This window comes from Lutjanus erythropterus, chromosome 19, assembly GCF_056507025.1.
Source record: "Lutjanus erythropterus isolate fLutEry1 chromosome 19, fLutEry1.hap2, whole genome shotgun sequence".
NCBI classification, from domain to species: Eukaryota; Metazoa; Chordata; class Actinopteri; order Lutjaniformes; family Lutjanidae; genus Lutjanus; species Lutjanus erythropterus.
Genome location: NC_139335.1, coordinates 10,672,486 through 10,692,731, shown reverse-complemented (window position 1 = coordinate 10,692,731; position 20,246 = coordinate 10,672,486). Strand labels below are relative to the sequence as shown.

At 39.3% G+C, this 20,246-nt stretch overlaps 1 protein-coding gene across 1 annotated transcript in view; it reads right to left on the bottom strand.

The window, feature by feature from the left end:
• Positions 1-803: 803 nt before the first annotated feature.
• The window catches only part of baiap3 (BAI1 associated protein 3), a 39,732-nt gene continuing 20,289 nt past the window's right edge, over positions 804-20,246 (bottom strand). The window contains exons 4-34 of the mRNA XM_084744559.1: positions 19,792-19,875; positions 19,507-19,614; positions 18,951-19,010; positions 16,980-17,046; positions 16,389-16,602; positions 16,088-16,132; positions 15,172-15,249; positions 14,306-14,411; positions 14,030-14,137; positions 13,860-13,952; positions 12,859-12,962; positions 12,651-12,768; positions 12,351-12,475; positions 11,024-11,114; positions 10,661-10,717; positions 10,447-10,544; positions 10,299-10,350; positions 10,040-10,191; positions 9,773-9,896; positions 8,321-8,461; positions 8,060-8,155; positions 7,581-7,796; positions 6,753-6,821; positions 6,575-6,654; positions 4,860-4,968; positions 4,280-4,351; positions 4,104-4,187; positions 2,797-2,917; positions 2,591-2,714; positions 2,307-2,512; positions 804-2,118 (exon numbers count right to left, since the gene is read on the bottom strand). Of these exons, the coding sequence (XP_084600685.1) occupies positions 2,015-2,118; positions 2,307-2,512; positions 2,591-2,714; positions 2,797-2,917; positions 4,104-4,187; positions 4,280-4,351; positions 4,860-4,968; positions 6,575-6,654; positions 6,753-6,821; positions 7,581-7,796; positions 8,060-8,155; positions 8,321-8,461; positions 9,773-9,896; positions 10,040-10,191; positions 10,299-10,350; positions 10,447-10,544; positions 10,661-10,717; positions 11,024-11,114; positions 12,351-12,475; positions 12,651-12,768; positions 12,859-12,962; positions 13,860-13,952; positions 14,030-14,137; positions 14,306-14,411; positions 15,172-15,249; positions 16,088-16,132; positions 16,389-16,602; positions 16,980-17,046; positions 18,951-19,010; positions 19,507-19,614; positions 19,792-19,875 (3,306 nt within the window). The 3' untranslated portion in view covers positions 804-2,014. The remainder of the gene's footprint in view (positions 2,119-2,306; positions 2,513-2,590; positions 2,715-2,796; positions 2,918-4,103; positions 4,188-4,279; positions 4,352-4,859; positions 4,969-6,574; positions 6,655-6,752; positions 6,822-7,580; positions 7,797-8,059; positions 8,156-8,320; positions 8,462-9,772; positions 9,897-10,039; positions 10,192-10,298; positions 10,351-10,446; positions 10,545-10,660; positions 10,718-11,023; positions 11,115-12,350; positions 12,476-12,650; positions 12,769-12,858; positions 12,963-13,859; positions 13,953-14,029; positions 14,138-14,305; positions 14,412-15,171; positions 15,250-16,087; positions 16,133-16,388; positions 16,603-16,979; positions 17,047-18,950; positions 19,011-19,506; positions 19,615-19,791; positions 19,876-20,246) is intronic.

Genomic DNA, 20,246 nt, shown 5'->3' with positions numbered 1-20,246 from the left:
CATCTAGGCTACTCCATTAATAAACTGTTACCAGAATTTGTGATTTTTTTTTAGTTGTTGTTGTTTCAAGTGCATAACAATGTTATGTTCATCTCAAGATGGTAGTTGAATTCCAGGCTGTAGTGTGATGATTATTTTTTTCTGCACAATGTTACGATCCTAATCTTTCAGTCACAGACAAGACACGTGGCTTTGGAGGACCGGTGAGAGCTGGTGCTGAATTATGCCCGTCAGAGCTGATGCAGGCAGCGAGGTCTCGCCTCACCCCTGAAGTATAATTATGCCTCAGCACAGGTTCATTATGCTTCTCCTTTCTCTTTACCTCAAGAGATTGTGCCCCACATTGAGACACATACTCAAATTTTGGTCCTTTTAGAGGGACTGTGATGAGATTGCATTGATTTAAAGTCAGGATAACAGAAGGCTTTACCGTGTTTAATGGCTCTTTCCAGAACTTTCTGTAAGCTACATGAGCTCATTAACTGCAATTAGCTGGGTTTCTCCTATTAAGTGTTTTTGAAGCTCTACCATCTGGACATAAGGCAACACACTGCGATACGCACCGTGTTATCTTTGGAGATGTCATTTTCTCCATTTCAATTATCAGGCATCAGGGTCTCCTGGTGTAGCCTCATAACCATGAAAGCATGAACGCTTCTGAATATAGCTTTTCTCCCCATGGAGGAGAAGCAAGCTACAAAACTGATTAATCATTTCACAAATTAAGTCTCAATTTGAATGAAAATATACAGTTTATTCAACTTAGTTGGTTGGACTGTGCTCTTGCTTTTATTTTTTTTAAAAAAAGGCAATAATTAAACCATGAAACTGTAATTTAAGTAAAACTAACATTAAAAAGCTAAGTAATTATGTTGGTATTAACATGCAGGTTGGCAACTGCTCCAAAAATGTTCTGTGCTTTTCTATGACACTCAGAATGGCAAAATGTAGTTAACATTTTTGAAGAAGTATATGTCTCTACTGAATATTTTAGTATGATAATTTGATAACAATTCCTGGAGTCTTGTCATCACTATGAGGTGGCCAGACAGCCACCAGAGACATATATCTCATTAATTTTAAAGCCAGCAACACGGATTCAGATTGAATAAATCATTACAAATGTCAGTTATTTCATCATCACTTCTCTAAATGAGCATGTTGATTGTTGAAAACTTTAATTTAGTGAGCTGTTGCCAGAATAACTATCACATACATTTCTGCAGAGATGTTGACTCACTGCTGTCAAGACAGCAAGATGGAACTGAGTTAAAAGAACCGTTTTTGGCCTCTTCACCGACCCATGATGAGCTTTGTGAAGAGCAATCTGAAAAGTCAAATGAACCCGAGCTGTGGCGCGTGGCTCAGGGGAGCGTCTGACTGGCTGTAAAACACCACGTCTCACAAAGTGCATTTCCCCAAAGCTGTGTCCTCATGATTTCCTTCATGACACAGGTATTTTTATTCATAACTGTTCTTTAGTATGCCGGGAAAATCAATGTGGGTTCAAGCGTTCACATCCTAAATAGGCTTTCATGCAATTTATCTCCACTCTGTCCATGGAGAATGTGAAAAGTCTCTGTGAAACTCCCCTGCAACTAATGAGCATATCTGAGGTATAGATTTAGACTTTGACTGAATACTATTGGATATGTAAGCTACTTCCACAAAATATTTCTGTAATGATAAATCTATCATATCAAAGATCATACAACAAAGATAACAATTACCTCATTACAAAAAAATAGAGACTAGTAACATTTAGGATCAACTATCCATTCAATTCTAAAATATAGTTTAACTGAGACAGCATAGGGTTGCACAGTGACAGGATGGTTATCTCCCAGTTAGAAAACACTGTTTTCTGTTTTCTGTTCTCTTTTCATTTTGGTATAATTACTGAACAAACAATAACATTGGAAAAAATTCAAATATTGTAAACATCGTACCAGTACAAAAGCACATGTCGCAAGACGTGGTCAGAAAACACCAATACAGGCAGCGCTGACAGCTTTTACTCTTCCTCCATCGACTTCTCAATCTCCTTCAGCCTGCGGACAAACTCCTGAGCCTCTCTGTCTCCAATGCGAGCGTCCAGCATCCTCATGATTGGCTTGTCTGCAGGGGAGAGCAAACAGATGAGAGCAGTTCCTACACCTGACACAAATATCTCCAGATTGAATGGCTTTTCATGCTGTATTGGAGAAGTAATTGGAAACCGAGACCTGCACCCTCCGGTCTCCCATGAAGCCAATATTATGTTTGTGTAAAACAAAAAGGTGGATACAGCCTGGAGCTATATGTACCGCTGGGTTTACTGCGAGACAGGTGGAGAATGACAGGCTGGACGCTCTTGCCGGCTGGTGAGGCGTTCGGTCTCCCCGGCCAGCAGAAGTCGCTGAGAGGAGCCACAGCTTCTCCGGCGAAGTCGTTGGTGGAAAGCCAGTCATAGTCCATCACAGTGAAGGTCAAACACGCAAACCTGTGTCTGTACTGCTCGGGACTGACGTGACTGGAAGACACAGGAACCAACAAATCAGCGACAGGGTGTGCACAAATAAGAAGAGGAAGAGAGGGAAATGGGACTCACAAGTAAAAGAGCTCGTCGAATACTGGGTGCAGCGTCTTAAGCTTCACTTGCGTGCGTTGACTCTTGGCCAATGGGAACAGGTGGTGAGGACAGAGCTCCACTATGACAAACGGGTCACTCAGACCTGAGAGGGACCAAAGAGAGTGAGTGAACGCTCAAATTTAAAAACAACAACCTGTATTTTGTTCTGATTGCAACAGTTTTACCGTTGGCATCCAGTGCGATGATATCTGCAGCGTGCAGAATCTCTACCGTCAGTCTCTGCTCTGGAGCGTCATAGTAGCACTTCACACTGATTCGCCCGTAACGGGTATGTTTGAGTGTTTTCTGAAACATTTAACACAGTTTTTAGCAACAAAAAACAGACATGTTCAGCATTAGGGTTGCCACAGTGTCAATTCTAAAGAGAAAATGAGCTAAATCTAAAAAGCAGGTATCCCAGTAGACGACACAGTGTAGCTTCCCAGTAGCCTGCAGTTGTACTTTTCACTGCACTGAAAAACAAAAAAGTCAAAGTTTTTAAGACAACTTACCTCAATAGCTTTTTAAGTTCTGAGTCCAACTCAAATTCTTAAGTTTTGAAAAGGTTTTATAAACTCATAATGTTTGATTTAGATAATTTACATTTCTGCATTTCTTCAACTTTAATCTTTGAGTTTTAGAAAGTCAAAAAATTGCATCCACTTCAAAAATTGTTGAATAAAGTCACTGAAGTGCAAGTAAATGATAGTTAATAACTTCTCATTTTCAGTTGCAGCCATTTAATTTTCATGCACCCAAATAATTACAGATCAGGTTCACAGCTCACTGAACTGTAAGAAAATTATCTCAACAAAACTCTGTTTAATTTAGTTCAATAATAACTCAAAAATCCAGTGAAGACAGTTGCCTTGAATGTTTTCTCAGAGTCAGAGTTGGTATCCAATTCTTTGTTTAACCCTCACTCTGCACCATTGCCACAGTTATCATATGACCTCCTCCCTGTCAGGACATAAAACCAATAATCTGCTGATCTTTACAAATCAAGACTCAATATGACATAGTGCTGAAAAAAATGTTTCAATTGAAAATATAATTGAATCATGGCCTTAAAACTGAAAGTCAGATCAGATTGTGGATTTTGAGATTTTGTCATACACCTACAGTATATCATTCTACATTAGTGGTTTTCAAACTGGGGTCCAGAGACCAATAGGGATCCTCAAATGGGTTGTAAGGGGTCCCAAGCAGAAAGAGAAACAAAAGATTTTAACCTCTATCACATATTTTGGAAGGTGGAGCAAGAAGTGAAGAAATCGGGATGGCCATTTTGGTTGACTGTAATTTACAGGGATCCTAGATAAGACCCCTCTGTTACAAGTTACATCAGCTGACAGCGTCTTGAGACCAGGAGAAGGCAGATTTTCAATCAGAGGTGAAACAACAGAGGACAGGGTGTTGTGCTGTCCAATCAATACCCGTCTGTCCTCTTTAGGGCTAAATGAAATTGTCAGTCTGGCAAGCTGGAACACACCTGTAGGGAAATCTTCTCCAGATAGTACTGTTCAATCAGCTCAAAGGAGGAACATTTATTCAGCCTGAGTTCCTCATCCAGGACCTAAAGCAGCAGCAAAAGGGACAATCAGAAAGGGGAAATGATAAATGACACTTTAGGCAGGACATAAATCCTGAAAAAAAAACACATCCTACCTTGTAGTCTCCACTCTTCATGTCTTCCAGGGAAAGACCTTCCCCCTTAGCATGGAAGAAGTGCAGCAGGGTCTAAAGCAATTCAAGTGAAAAAAAAAAAAAAAAAAGAAGTACATAACTGGGAGTCATCACATTCATCCATCTGCTTTTGATAGAATGAAGTGTCAGCAGAGTAGAGAGACGTGTTGTTCACACAAATAGCATGAAACCTCTGGCAGGAAAGCACAATATCTGTCTGCCAAATTTCATGAGCCCACTCTTGTGGCAAGCCATTACTTCTCACACAGATCTGTCACATTCCCTGCTAGCTGGCTGAATTGGCATTAGAATATACAGTAGCTCCCATATTGTCATTCATGAGGGGACTAATTTTGCCGCTGAGCTATTACCCAGCGACTGCATAAATATCTAATATATGCAAATGATTGCACAACAGCAAGAACACGGAGCATATTAAAGGATGATGGGAACAGTTGGGATCTTTATTGAGCTGACACGTCTTTTTACGCAGACTACTCATCTTAGTGACTGGAAGAAGCTATAAAAGAGTAGCGTGCAATGACACGTAGAAATCACTGACCTCCACCGTGTACTGGAAGCGGTTGTAGAACTCCACCTGAACGCCCCTGTTTTCTGCCACCGCGTCCAGGATCATCCGCATGAGCAGCTCCCACATGCTTTGGAGAACTCTGTGACGAGACAGCAGACACAACGAGACACCCACGTGTTTGTGTTTACTAGCTTTTCCAATTACACCCCCGTGCCTTCACTTAGCCTCATGTATGTTTTCACAGATAATAGCGTGATAATGATAAGTTGTAACACAAAATATGTCTGAGTGGTTTTATTATTGTTGCAAAGCTTAAATTCACACACAATCCAGTATCTTATTTGCTGTGCAGTCACAGCTTTCAAATGTTACTCAATCAAATAAATGAAATCTTATTTAGAGGAAGCGGAAATAGTGAATCTGGCTATGTAAGCTGACATAAGGATACGTCTGTTGTGAGGTTCAGTTTCTACAAAAGTTGATTTTGGGTGTGTTGGCATTTCTCCTGGTTTACAAGTCATGTGTATGCTGATGATGCAGTGTTTTATGTGTATGCAGAGAATAGACAACAGACTGGACAGGAGCCCTACGCTAAAGTGGTGCACATTTCAACTTGTTTCCTGAAATCATGATTCAATCATCATTTAAAAAAATAATAAATTTTAAAATTTCTAATAAAAGTTTGACATTTTTTATTTTAACAACCCAACAGAGTAGGCTTATACACACTCATCCTTACCAAAAGAGTAATAATGAGGTCACAGAGGCGTGGCCTTCTAAGTGGCCTACTACAGTGTTTTTGAGTGAGGACAATAATGTGTCTTTTTAAATAGTGTTGTATACAGATTTTTTGTATAAACTGTGATTTTCGTTGACATGTGCAAATCTAATTTTCACAACCTCAGAGCAGACAAAGCCATGGGAACCCCCTGTGATTTTTGTTGTCATGCTCCCCTGCTGTTTTCCCTCTGTCGCTGAGCAGCAGGCAACATGAACACAAAGCAGAACCTGATTGGTCCTCCTATGTACCCTCTAAGTGCTGATTGGCTCATGCAGTCAGAACCTTACTGAAACGAGTCTGACTTTGCAGACAGATCATTTTTGTTTTCTGAATAAAAAGCCCCAAATTGCATATGAGTACTAAATGCAGTCATATTTTCTTCCAGGGAAGTTTTAATTTCTCTATGCTACATTTCTCTGTAACATGTTTGTCATGTCTTTCTTTTGGCAAGAAAAGTATTGGCGCCAAAAATCAGCAGCCAGAGGAAAAACATGACAGGCATGTTACATAAGTTGCAAACACACAATATAGTAAGTTGATTTTTAAAGTGCACTACTTAGAGCCCTACTTAGAGTACGAGGTAGTAGTGCCCTTCAGACTCTTGTGGCTGAAATGTCTATTCCAACAATAAACACTCAGAAAAAAGAAAAAGAAAAACACTCTTTACCTGTTCTTAAGTCATCTCTTACAGGAGAGAAAACAATTTAGATCAGTCTGAGAGGAAGGATCAGCATATTTTTTTTCTCACTTGCCTCTCTCGGACACTTAACAGTTTCATAATATTGTACTAAATGTTTTCTTTATATCTTTATCATTAGCTGCACAGGCATACCAGATGGAAATGAGTAATTAGGCAGAATGTGTCACAGTAATAACTTAGAATAGTTATTAAAATTAATTTGTGTTGCCAGAAAATAAATGAAGTCCTATTTATAGTAAGGAGAGAGGAAGAGGAAGTAATTACCTTGTCAGATTCTCCTTCACAAGCTTTTCGGTGAGGATGACCATAGTGTCTTGTAAGTACTTCATAAGTGGGGACACAGCCTGGAAGGATGTTATATTAACACATATTACATGAGCACTGTTGGCTGCAAACACTGATACAGGAGTGAAAGCTGCAGAAAACCACTGCTGGGCCTTACTTCATCATTGTTGATGGAGTCTGGAGACAGACTGATGTGCTGGATGTACCTCCTCAGCTCAGGCAGCATCTGCACACAAATATTATCTCACACATGTGCATGCAGGTGCATGTGTACACAGCAATTCATATTTGCATCATGCATGAACACTTCTGCTAAGAGTTTACGTACACAGAATGGTGCAGTTTTGTTGCATACAAAGAAACCTGAGCAATCATCCATATTCTATAATCTTACTTATGTCACTGCCTGTACCCACCTCAACATTTTGAGATTACTCCATTCAACATATTTACACTGCACCCATTTTCCTCTGACAACATGCTAAGGGTAAAAATCTCCGACTGTACTGCTCTGTTTAGGTTATACAATGTCATTATCATTTCACTGCTTCCTGATTGATTGATTTTCAAACATTTTCTAGCCAACGTTTCCAACATCATTACTGCGACACCAAACAAAGTGCTTCTAACTTTTGTGTTGGATGTAATCTGTATAAACACTACACAGAAACATGTGCTCCAGTGAGTATTAGCATATATTACAAACTTGATTAGGTTTTAGCTGATTTTCACTATCCATTGCCTTTTCAATTGCTTAACAATCAGGAACCAGTGAAATTAAAATGATTTGTCTGATTGTTAACGTTTATATGAATTGTAGACTGGAACACACACACACACCCTGAGTTAAAACGTAAAAACAAAATGTGAATATGTTGAATTCCATTTAAAGCATAAAATAGTGGAGTTACAAGCTTTTTGCAGGCAGTGACATGTTTCTATAGGCCTATGTGAAGCATGTCTTAGAAATGCAGTTGATCTGCACCTTGTCGGTGAGCAGTGTGATGAGACGTTTGGCCTCTCTCTGCAGGTCCAGGTCCATGTTAAACAGCTGCCCATTGAGTGCCTTGTACACCTGCTCCTTCCCCTCCATCCCACAGGACTCCTCCATGGCCCGCTCCACACCCTGCCAGTCCAGGTCACGGGGCAGGTGACCCAGGAAAACGCGCACGTGCTCCGTGTTGTTCAGGGCAATGCAGAGCTAGCAGAAAGCGTGGAGGAGCAGAAGAGGAGAAACAGAGGGTGGAGGTGGAGAAACAAAGAAGGAAAAGAAGCAGGGCTACAGAGAAGTGGAGGGACGGGGTGCCAGTGTAAATGATTGACGACGACAAGAGTTTTTTTCTGAGTGTAAACATATCTGATCTCCCGCCGAGCCCTTTGTGTTGCCAAGGAGAACACTTGCTGACATTTACTTCCCACGTCATTGTGCGCCCTCCCCCAGTTTTGTCTTGCTACAGGCGTTACCTGCACTGTGAAGCTCTTGTGGTCTCGGCCCAGCTGGTTCCTCTCAATCTTGCGTGTTATCATCTCCGAGTAGCAAACAGCCTCGCTGCAGAAATTCTGTGATAAAATACCAGTCTTGTTATTACAGTGAAATTCTCACTTTCCTTTTTGTTTTTGACTCTAATAAAAAATCTTTTTCCTGTATGTGTGTGTATATGTGTGTAAATCTGCTCATGTTTTTATGTGTGCAGGATGTGGGTACATGTGTGAAGTGTCACTCACGTCTGTCAAACGAGTGATGAAGATGAAGGCCCCCGCAGAGTCTGGCCAGGCCAGCTGGAGCCAGATCTCACGTACCTGGCTGAAGCACATTGTCACTTCTACTGCTGAGGAGCTGTGTTTGGCCGGATGCACAGGCTCAAGCTGCTCAAACAACACATTAAAAACTCAAAATGTAATGTACACACAATACTACTAGTATTACTTTTTAACTACTTATTTAGCATTTATGAGGATTATGTAAACAGTTAATAATGCTAGTTAACTGTTAACTGTTAATAAAATTAATTAATAATTAATTACACACAAAAGAACACATTAAAGTGTAGCTGAAAGCAGCTATAGACGATAGTTTGAATGTTTATTTATGTGATTTTATACAAAAAATATTTACAGCAATAAGATGGTTGTAACAATTGCTATGCTATCATAACATAGTAAAAAACAAAATAATGAAAAATGTAATTTAAGAATACAAATTGATATACCTTGACCATAACCAATATAAAAAGGTAAGTAACACACAGTTTAACTTTGCTATAATCATGTATTTTAATATGCCTGTAGTACAGTAACAGTTTTAACCATCTTGTGGATTATTTGTACATGTGTACAAACTGTTAATAAATAGGTTATTACACAATGTTGAGTTGTTAGTTCAACCACCTAGCTTACCGGTTAATACAAGTTTTACAACACACTGTATGACTGTAGGCCAGTATATAAATATATTTAGAACTGGTTATCCATGCATTTCTTAAAAAAAAAAACCATACAAACCAATTCATATTCTACCTATGATGTAAGGTGCATGTATATGGTGGTTTATTATTACACATTAAATGCAGAAAGCAATTACTTTATAAAGATATATGTTATTTAGATATATTGATAAAAACAATCATGACCAATGACTATTTTATGTTCATGTTTCTGTTAGAGGTGGAACCACAAAATTTGCTGTGGAAACTGTTAAGACATGTGGCTACAGATAAAAAAATCAGGACTTTAGATTTCACATATTTATCATCCCATATCATTTATCAATTATTGCAATTAGAGTAGTTTTGAATGATACCAAACATTTAATAATACTTTGTGTAGTTTTTGAGATACAGCCGTTTCTGTATCACACTACATTTAGTTGTTAGTCACATCATTTTTCATTGTTCTTAATCACATCTACTTATGACCAGATAGACTCGAGTGAGAATAAATCAGAAAAAATAGTTTCCAATTTGTTTTGAGGGCAAAATGAAGAAAAATGTAGCTCCATAACACGAGTTTCCATGCATTTCTAAACCCATAACCTCCACAGAGATGCATGGAAACTCATGGGTTTGAATTCTCATTCACTAATGACCTCTGTTCCTTTTTGATGTTTGAGTTAACCACTAACACAAATGCACACACGCTATTTCCATTCACATCATTTCAAAGGCAGAGACCTCTCACCTTGTCTGTTTCCACGGCTTTGCGAATTCTGTCACAGGATCTGTCATGAACGATCTGCAGCCACTTATGGATGGAGGACTTAAACCAGTTGTGAAAGCCTGTCAAGGCCAACATTTTAGCATCCCTGTTAGAGAAGAAAACAGGTCTTTTTAATAAATTCAGAGCTGAAGTCTCATCTTCTCGCTGGCATTTCCAACAAATAAAAGGCCAGTCACAGCCTTTAACGCTGCTATATGAAAAGTCATTAAAGTTGAACTGATAACCAACTTGAGAGGAAGGAACTCCCGGAAGCCTTTGAGGATTTTTAAGGACATGAAGAGCTCAAAGATGGTCTCTCCCATTGTCTGTGTCAGTCTGGAGCTCTCCTGCTCCAGAGTCCCGCAAACCCGCTCCATCGCTACATTTACATCATCGGCTACCTGAAGAATGAAAGCATGCGACTGTGTCAAAGTCAGCAGCAACAACAGTATACGTCTCAAATAACACTTTATATGACTTGGATTTAATTTTATTTTCAATGATCTACCTGTTTCTCCAACTGTCTGTATGATATGCTGAAGAAATCTACTTTCACTGCACTGTGAAAACAAACAAACAAAGGATGAAGTGGCATCAGTCCGACAGTGTCCAGTGGAAATCGATGTTTCTGTGAGATGTGCAGCACTGATGTTCACCTGTAGAATAGCTTGTTGTAGATGTTCTGGGCTCGCTGCACATCTGCACACACACCATCCACCACCTGAACCAGCCTCTTCAGCTGCTCCTCCAGCGTCTGCATTGTCAAGACATAACAGGAAAAAAAAACCATACCAATTCTCAAGCCACAGTCAGAAAATGATAAGATGTGATGGTTTCTATCATTAGGACTTACAATCAGTGTACGCTTACCCCTTCCTCTGGTTTGTATCGTGCAATTAAGCTCTCGTACCACTCTGCACTTCCTTTCTGTTGAAATAATTATACAAAGAGAATGAGTGGGTTAATTAAATATTTAATGTTGTTTACGTTCAGTTTTTCCTCACTAACACACACACACTCTCTCTCATACACACACATATAATATACAGACTTTCTGGTCTTCCTTTTTCTTTTTTCTTGGTACTTTGCAGCTTTCAGACCAACGATAGGACCAACAGCTATCCAGTGCTCTACTGTACTCTAATTGGCAGAAACGTACATCATGTCAGCCCTGCTTTCCTGACATGTGTTTTCACATCTAGAGGTAAAAAAAAAAGACTCTATCATTATTACCTTGACAGCAGTAGTGATGTCCAAATGCAGTTCATTTCGAAGAGGACATACAGTCTTAAATGCCCGCATGTTTTGCATGTAGCCAATCCCCCTGGCATACACAGACAGGGAAAATTACAACGAATTACAGCACAAGAAAGCTTTCAGGTCACATAAATGCTGGTTTCACAACAAACACTAACACTGTTTTTGAAAAAAAGTACAAAAGCTGCAATCTTACAAAATAATTTTCCACTTAAATTCTATGCAGGATCCTGATCTATTATCGCTGCAGGAACTTTACTTCAACTGTTAGCTGAGTCACTGTGTGTGTGTGTGTGTGTGTGTGTGCACGTGTGTGTGTGTTTCTGAGAGGTGTAGAGAAGATCTCCCTTGAGGTGTTGATCACTGGGCAGAGCTGGACTTCTTACTGGGGAAGTTTCTATAAAAAAGTCTGTCTCCTTCAAATTAGTGTGACACAGCAACATGAACTTCAATAATTAGCTGATTTTACTGGCTGGCACTGAATGTGGAACAGACTCCCTAATGTGGTACAATTCACTGCTCTAACTTTCTTCTTCTTCTTCTCCTCCTCCTTCTTCTTCTTCTGGTAACTTGAAGCTGAGGCAAAAAGATGGTAATTTTTGGCAGTCTATCCAAAACTGAGCAGAATCTCTACAATACTGGCCAGATTACCATCCTTTAGTGCGGATATCCATGGTCCTCCATGGATTGTTTGTCATGATTTTCTGGTGAAATTTACACTTGGTCAACACATTGGTCAGTGCCAATGTGTCTAAAAATTAATGCCTGGATTTCCATGAAATTCACTGTGGATTCATGTCCTCCAAAGGATGAATGCTTATGATTCTGTGATTTATTTGAACTAAAAGTCCCACATGTAAGCCATATTAAAATCTAAAATTCATCTAAATATATGATGAGTTTGTTTGGCCCACATACCAGTGTGTATGACAGAATTTGGTAATTAATTGAATTTCTGTAATAGAAGCTTAATATGGCAATAATACACGTTATATAAGGTAAAATATGTAAATTGTTGCTTCGGACCACAATATGTTGATGCAAATAACAGCTATTTTATTTCAGGTTTTACTAAACAAAATTTGTGGCCAGGAACAAATGTTTAATACTTTATTTTGAAATGAGTAATGAGCAATGATTAAGATATTTCTGTTTGCGTAAGAAGCCCAACACTGCTTTCTCCACACACTGACTGACTGAGGTCCGTGTGTGTGTCTGTGTGTTGGGCTGAGAGGTTGAGCGTGCTCCTGATATGGTAGCACAGGCGAGTGCGTGATGTGATGTGATGGCAGTGTGACTTTACCTCAGCATGAGCTCGTAGCGTGTAATGGCAGCGGCGCTGGTGCAGGGGAAAACCTGACGCATGTTCTTCATCAGACACAGGCAGTGCTCTGTGTACAGCCTGAAGCTGTCTGACAGCTGCCTCTCCTGGACACAGGAAGGGCCCTCAGTTATAGCTTCAAGTACACTGGCTGTGAGACATTTTTGGCTGAACCAAAAACCTTGATGAATGTCAGTGAAGAGTTGAGCTAATGAGGTGGCTGTTTCCAGATGATGAAAGGTTTTTTTTTCCCTACTGAGAGGCCGATGGCGGCGAACCTACCAGGTCGCCCCTCACTGCGGCGGGGTCCCACTCTGCATCGATGGTCCTCAGGAGGCGCAGCAGCAGGGAGTAGCACACCCTCTGGGTTCGATGGTGGCTGCTGTAGCACTGCCAACGACTGCGTTAAAAAACAACGCATGCACCTTTTGCCTGATGTTGAAGCTTTCATGTTTGATTTGATCAATTTTATTCTTCCATTAATACTCACATAATAGCCTGTTGGAGAGGTGAGAGATCCGTTTGCACAGCATGGTGAGTCAGTACAGTCCATGCTGCTGGGCAAACCTGCCCATTCCAGTTGTAGGGCTCTCTCTGTAATTATATTACCATTTCATTTCAATCATACTTGGACAAGTATAAGAATAATCTGCACGTTCTCATCAAAAACTTTGTCTTAAAGTTAACAGCTGAGTTCACCCACATGGCAAACACCAAAAGAAAAATGTTCTTTCTGTCATTTTAAAACACTCAAAGTGAAAGTGAAGCTATTCACATTTATGAATCGTAACTTACAAAATTAGAACTCCCCCACATTTCTCTGTTACATATAACAGCCTGTGGACTGATTTCTCTTAAATTAACTTGGGACAGTTTTCTCAGGAAATCCAAAGGCAGTGAAGTTTATGCATGCTCCTGAGTGTCTTGCCACTCTTTATTTCCCCCACAGCATCAAGTACGGTAGCCCCTAATAGTCAATTGAACTGTTAGTCAACCAAGTTTTCATTTCTCTGTTAGTGCAGGAAGAAAAGACACTTCACACTTCATGCATCTTGCCATTAGGCCTGGGAGATGGAAACAACACAGACCTTTTCTTCCCGTAACACTGAAGTCCCTGTCGCACTGCTGCTAACTGTGCTTTTGCTGCCATTAGCTAGTTAGCTCAGTTAGCCCGGCCCTTTGAGACTCATGTATGTGTGATTAGACTGGGGCACAACCTCAGAGACTGACAGAGGCCAGTTTGACGACCGGTAATACAGCATCAATGTGATGATGTTACAGCGGCTCCATTGGTTGTTTGTTCCAACCAACAGATCAAGCAAGCAACTGATCAACTAAAGCCATCGTTAAAGCTTCAAATCCATCATGACGCACTTTTACTCAGGTAGCTCAGAATGTTGTTCCTATAAAAAGTGCTATACAAATGATCTTATTAACTGACTGATTGACACTGTAAAGGCTGAGATGAAAAAATATCAACTAGAAACTCACCTTTACATGAGCATGCTCATATTCCACAATCTGACTCAGCAGTTTCTTGTGAATAGTGACATTTAAGTCTTTCTTAGATAAAGCTGTGTCTCTCTGAAAGGAAAAAAAAGAGTATTAATCCATTATCAATTAATGTTCTGTATACTGATTTACTGTTGTACCGCACAGACCTGGCTGGTGAAGAGTTTCAGTATCAGGTGACATTCTCCCTGAACTTTAGACGTACTCGATCGAGGCTCTAGCTTAAACCAGGTGTCATAGCCGATGACTGGGATCTCCTGCGAGAAGCAAAGCAGACAGATTAGTGGCACTGACATACTTCCAGGGAAATCCTCAATCCACATTGTATCCCTCAAGGGCATCTATTTGTGATTGTCTTTGATTTCTCGCAGTAGCCCGATGCCTGTGACTAGTGAAAGTTTGAAATTTTCCACTATGAAACTCACATTCAAAGGGATGTTGATGCATCCGAGGAAGTCGTCGGCGTTCTCCTCAGAGCCTGATGATGCGGATCCATTGGCACGCACCGACTTTGCTATTTGCTTAAAATACCTGACAAAAAAAAAAAAAGCAGAGCAGAGGGAAAAGTCTAGTTTGTCACAGGTTGAATTCATGTTAAATTATAATGTGGGAGCTATAATCTAACAGTTTCCATTTCTGGGCATTCAGCTAATGCATTCATCCGCTCTGACTTACAATTAGACTCGACAAATTGAGTTTCATTTCCTGATAAAAGTTGGCCATCATTCAGATTTTTGTTCAAAGTGAAGTTGCACATTTTTCACCACAGGATCCTTTTGTCCCTTGGTTATGATTGACATCTCGAGGTTTTCATTAGACACGTCTGCTAGTTATTAGTCTCTCCATGACCACAGTTGAACTCTCTGTGTTCTCTGTGTGCACAGCTTTATTGCCCTGTATGTCAGTCTTTCTTAAGGTTAAAGGATAAATATCAAATATTCTCCTAAAATCAACAAAACAGTGGGTGTCAGTTTTTTCTCTTTGTTCCTAAACTGCAACTTTTGGCTTATTTAGATGGAAATGACCCTTTGATTGACAGGTTGGCTGACTCATCTAATTAGTGCCACAATACCAACTGAATGGATAAATGCGTTACCAACCTTATAGAACTGTGCACACAATCACAATTAGTGATTCATTTGTCCATCAGACGTTCAAAGAAAAGAATAAGACAGCTACCGGAATATCCGGCATTTCTTACCAATGATGTATCTAAGGCAGATAAGGCAGATACATCATTATGTGCCATTACTATAATGATAATTTAGGTACAAAATAGAGTTTGTTCTACCTGCCCATTCCACGAAGTCCACTGACTTCATTGAGCTTTTTGCAGGCTTCAGCAACAGACACGTCATCATCATGATCCCTGGAGAACAGAGGATAATTCAGAGGTTATTACAGCACCTCATCTCCTGCAAGAACAAGTTTGTACCACAATTAACTGAACTGAGCGGCACGAGGCATCGGCAGTCAAGAGCCATTACAGTTCCAGAAAAGCACAAACTTACTCAAGTTGTTTTGAAGTCAAGAGAGGGGTGAAAGCTCACAACTTAACCTGTCTGTTGTGGCTCACATTTGACCCAATACTTGCGTAGAGGAACATGCAGTAATGGATACTATTATCAGCTATAACCAAACCAAACATTTTTTTTTCATCCAACCTAAAAGACCTCTTCTGTTTGCTTGGCGATTGAAAAACTGATGTTTATGGATTTTGTCAGTAAATTTCTTCTGTAACACTTTATAATATCCATCACTGAAAAATGGAAAAGTGATATTAATTAATCTTTAGTAAAAAGTCCATATATACTTTAAATGCCATTCATTAGGAATTTGTAAAGATTTATAAACATCTGTTGCTACTTTACAATTAACAGCCAGATAACATTTATAAACAGTTTACAAACTATTTTTAACCATTAATTAATTAATTAATTAATTAATTATTTTATATCAGGCAAAATAATGATAAAAGTGACATACATTATAGTATTACCAATAATTACTAAACATAATTAATTATCATTTTATTGTTTGTTATCAGTGAAAAACACCCATTCTTGAGAATTGGGACAAATCATGTCCTTTAAAAATTATTAACAGTGACACTCTAATTACAATTTTCATTGGAACTTTATTCTTTAAGGCTTTATGAGATGAGTTCCAGTTCAAGAACTGAAGGTGTTGCTGTGTATAAATCTCACCATATGTCAAGATGTAAGAGGTCATTGTGGACATCATCTACTTCACTGTGAAAAAAGAAAAACAATTAAAAACAAAACAAAACAGGGAAATCATCAGTTTAACCGTCCTCTCCATGAGTAAGTTCTGACAATAAACACCTCGATCTTCATCCCTCCACAGGGATGACGACGTGCTGCACTGGACCGGTCTGACTAACAGCTTTGGTTGTTAGTGTGAAATAAATGAAACTGTGAATCCTGCATGTCGCACATATCACCATGTCCAGTACTTTGATGATGAAGGTCAAACTGCTGTACTCACAACACAAAGTGTTCGTCCCACACTGGGTTCAGAGTCTCTGGTTTGACCTCAGTCACCTGGATACACCTGGCAGGTAACACCTCCTTGGTGCTGGAGCGTTTCTCCAGCTTCTCCTTTCTCTTCCTGAAGCTGAACTTTCTCTCTTTCTTCTCCTCCATCTCCCGGGGGCTCTGGCCCACCAGGATTCCCAGCATGCAGTAGGGGTCGCTGTACCCTGGCAGGCCATGGGGTGACAAGGAGAAAAGGTTATTGCGCATATGAAGCTGTTTATATCCCCCTGATGATGCTGTCGGAGCAGCAAGAAGAGGGAAGCCTTTGGGCTCATTTATACTCTTCTGTGCAGATTTATCATCTGTATCACTTAATCTGACTGTAAAAACAATAAAATTAATTAATAAAACCTATGCATGCCTCACTTTTGTTGGCCAGCCTCATTGCCATGACTAAAAACTATTAAGACAATGACTGACGGGAGGTGAATCATTTAATTGGCTAAGTACCATGAAAATGTTTTCAGTTTCATTGTTGCTGGATAGGACATTTCATAGTTTTCTAACAGAAAAAAGTCATTCAGTACTTGAGGTGCCTCACCATTTGCATCCTTGGCCATCAGATTCTTTGCCTTCATAACAGAAACGCCCAAAGAAAAACTGGCTCGCTGTGAAAAGAGTTGAGCAAGAAACTGTTAATGTAACAAATAAAGGTCATGCATTGAGTACATCACAATTTAACTATTCCTCTGTCACCATTTAAATAAAGATCAGCATGCATAGATTGAGGTGCAACGTACAAGCACTTAAAGTTCCAGCAGAGGCAAAGGAAAATTTTCACTCTGGTCACAATAATAGGTTTTGCATGTTTTAGCACATATTCACAAACTTTTGCAAACCATGCTATTGTGTGTCAGAATTTTTTTTTACAAGGCACCAATTGATTTCCATTAACTTATGTATTACACAACATGACAATATATTAGGAGACGTTTTAAAGTAACTTCAATCCTGTTCTCCATCGCCGTCATGATTTGCTAAAGTAAAATTATTGTTACAAAGTAAAAAAGCAGAGAAATAAACCACAGATTAAATGAGAAGAAAAACCCACAAATTTACTCAAGAAAAGAAAAGTATATTCTTTAAGAATATTAACTCACAAATTTAAGGGAAATAAAAAAACCTTGGAAAAATCGTGTCTTTTTTTGCTGCATTGCTTTAAAGTTATTACTTTAATCTTGAGAAATTCTGCTTTTTTTGGAATATTTCCCCTCATTTACCAGTTCATAATTTATTCTTTTTATACAAAGGTTTTAGTATGAATTTGTACTGTTCAATCTGGCCAACATAATTATGATTTCAAATACCAACAAACACTAGTGTAGACTTGATGTGTGTTTAGCTGGATGAATTTCTCAGTTCACACAAATACTAAGAGTTCACTATTTTCATCTTAAAATTACTGTAATGGAACTTTTTCTGGAAAAGCAGAAAAAGACATAAAAGTCTACAGTTGTGCAGCATGCATTCAAAAACATTCAGCAAAAATGTCTTTTATGCACACAAAATATAAACTATACTATTTCATATAACTATATAATCTTGGCTCATTTTTCGAAACAGTGGTTACAAATATTGCATGTCTGCAGACGGACCTGACTCATCCAAAACATTTTGTTCATGTTTCAAATCCTTGTTATTGTGTCAGTAAATGGGTCAATGCCACCAAAAAGAAAAGTTGTTTTGTCACTGTGTGAGCCGTACGACATGTTCAGATGTTTTTTGCACGGTGCCAGGCAACTCTGGAAATAGCTCTTAAATATGGATCTCTGTTTTGTTCTTATTTTTTGTTGACATTGACTGCTCACTGAGTGAAAGAAGAATGTCAGTTGGCTGAAGGCTGTTGTGCATCACATTGAGGCTTTTATATTCAGATTTGAACAAAAGGTTTCCCTGAAAAAAGTCCACAATACCGTAGTACACAGAAAAAGGATATGCACATTGAATATATACAGTAAATTTATTTGTGTAGAAATGTTAACAAACTAGTTGTTCAGAGATTTGAACTCAATGTTTTAAAAAACTTAATTCTCATTCAAGAATTGAGCCAAAGCAAAAACTTCAACTACATGTTGGTTACAGGCAACACTCGAAATGCTATTATGTCACACTGGAGATCAACATGAAAAGTGGCACTTTTCCCTTTAAAGGACCAGTGTGCAGGATTTACTCCCCTTCCAAGTGTGTAAGACAACCTACGGTGGGTGTGACATTTGAAAACACAAAATGCAAAAGGCCGTATACAGAGCTGGTGTTTGGTTTGGCCGTTCTGGGCTACTGTAGAAACATGGTATTGCAAAATGGCGGCCTTCATGGATCTCCAAACAGCTGTGCCCTCTATGAATAGAAACAGCTCATTCTACAAAAAATGATTCTAATTATCTATACACTAATGAAAACATACTTGTGAATATTATGTTCCATTTCTGCCAGCTTCCACTACCACAGTGTATCTGAAGGATACTGTTATGATAACATTTGAATACAGAGTGACTCATATAAAGTGTATCACCTTGGATTCTTGAACTTTTTGGAGAATGATGTCATGCTCCTCTTCGCCCATATCAAACACCTTGGAGAGACGGTCAGACAAAAAACAAATTATGCAACAGAAACCTAAATAAATGTTCAAGAAGCACTCAAGCTCCTTGTTACAATTCAAAATTAGACCTAAACAGATGAAAAATGTGTCAAGCTCACATAAAATCCACTACAGAAATTCCTTTGACTTTGGTTCAGTGAGAGCTCCTGCCAGCGCTGGACCAGCAGGAGAAAAAAAAACACACCTTGAAAAAAAGACGCCCACAGAAGACATAAAAGACGCTACAGTCCTTAACATGACATCATCTGCATGGATGTAATATCACAGCTGAATATCAGCACACAGTGTGACTGGGCTTTGATGTTTAATCAGGTTTGAGCCAAGAGCATCTGCTCGGATTCTTACAGCCTGCTCACAACAAATAACACTCTCTGTGAGGTGAGAGTGTTACTAACAGAGATTTAATGAAGCTCAGGAAAAAGTCTGTTTCTCTCAGATAGATATAGATGGATAGATGGATGGATACCTTTAGCAGGTAAGCAAACAGCTCTTCATCACTTTTCACATGTTCTGGTGAAGGCACTCCCACCCGGTTGACCACCGTGTACACAGCTTCCTCATAAAGCAGGTCCAGCTACATGAAAACACACTCCACTTAATAACAGCCCTTCAAAACGTTCCGTCATGCTTTCTGCTCTGCTGCACATCAAGAGCAGGGATAAAAACAACTTGACTGCATTCTGTTATTGTGACTTTTAAGATTTAATCCCTGCTGAAATGCGATGAAAACAGAAAAGCTGAGCCGACGCACCTCCGTCCTGCTGATTTTGTCGGAGATAAAGGACTGGTCCACATGCTCTTGGGGCGGCGGCACCGTGCAGGCCCCTCTTTGGCACTGTCAGGGGACAGAAACATTTCAGCCAAAACAAAACCTGTCTGTGTTGCGCAAGAAGCGGAGAGAAGAGAAACTGAGGTCTCTGTGTTACATTGTCGTCTATAACTTGAAAGGAGCAACCTCTCCACTGATTTCATTGTTTCTCTTCATTGCATAGACACAATTAATGAACCTGCGATCCACTTGATCTTCATGATCACCTTCTTAGCACAGCAGAAGTCTTCTGTTGCAAACATGTTAACACTTTGTCAAAATGGTGGACAGATTTCATGGAAAGACACAAAGCTCTATTGGATTGACTGTGTTAAACAAAAACAAAACATCTTTTTGCAGCTGAGTTTATTTGCATAGTTATAATAATAATCTGTTAT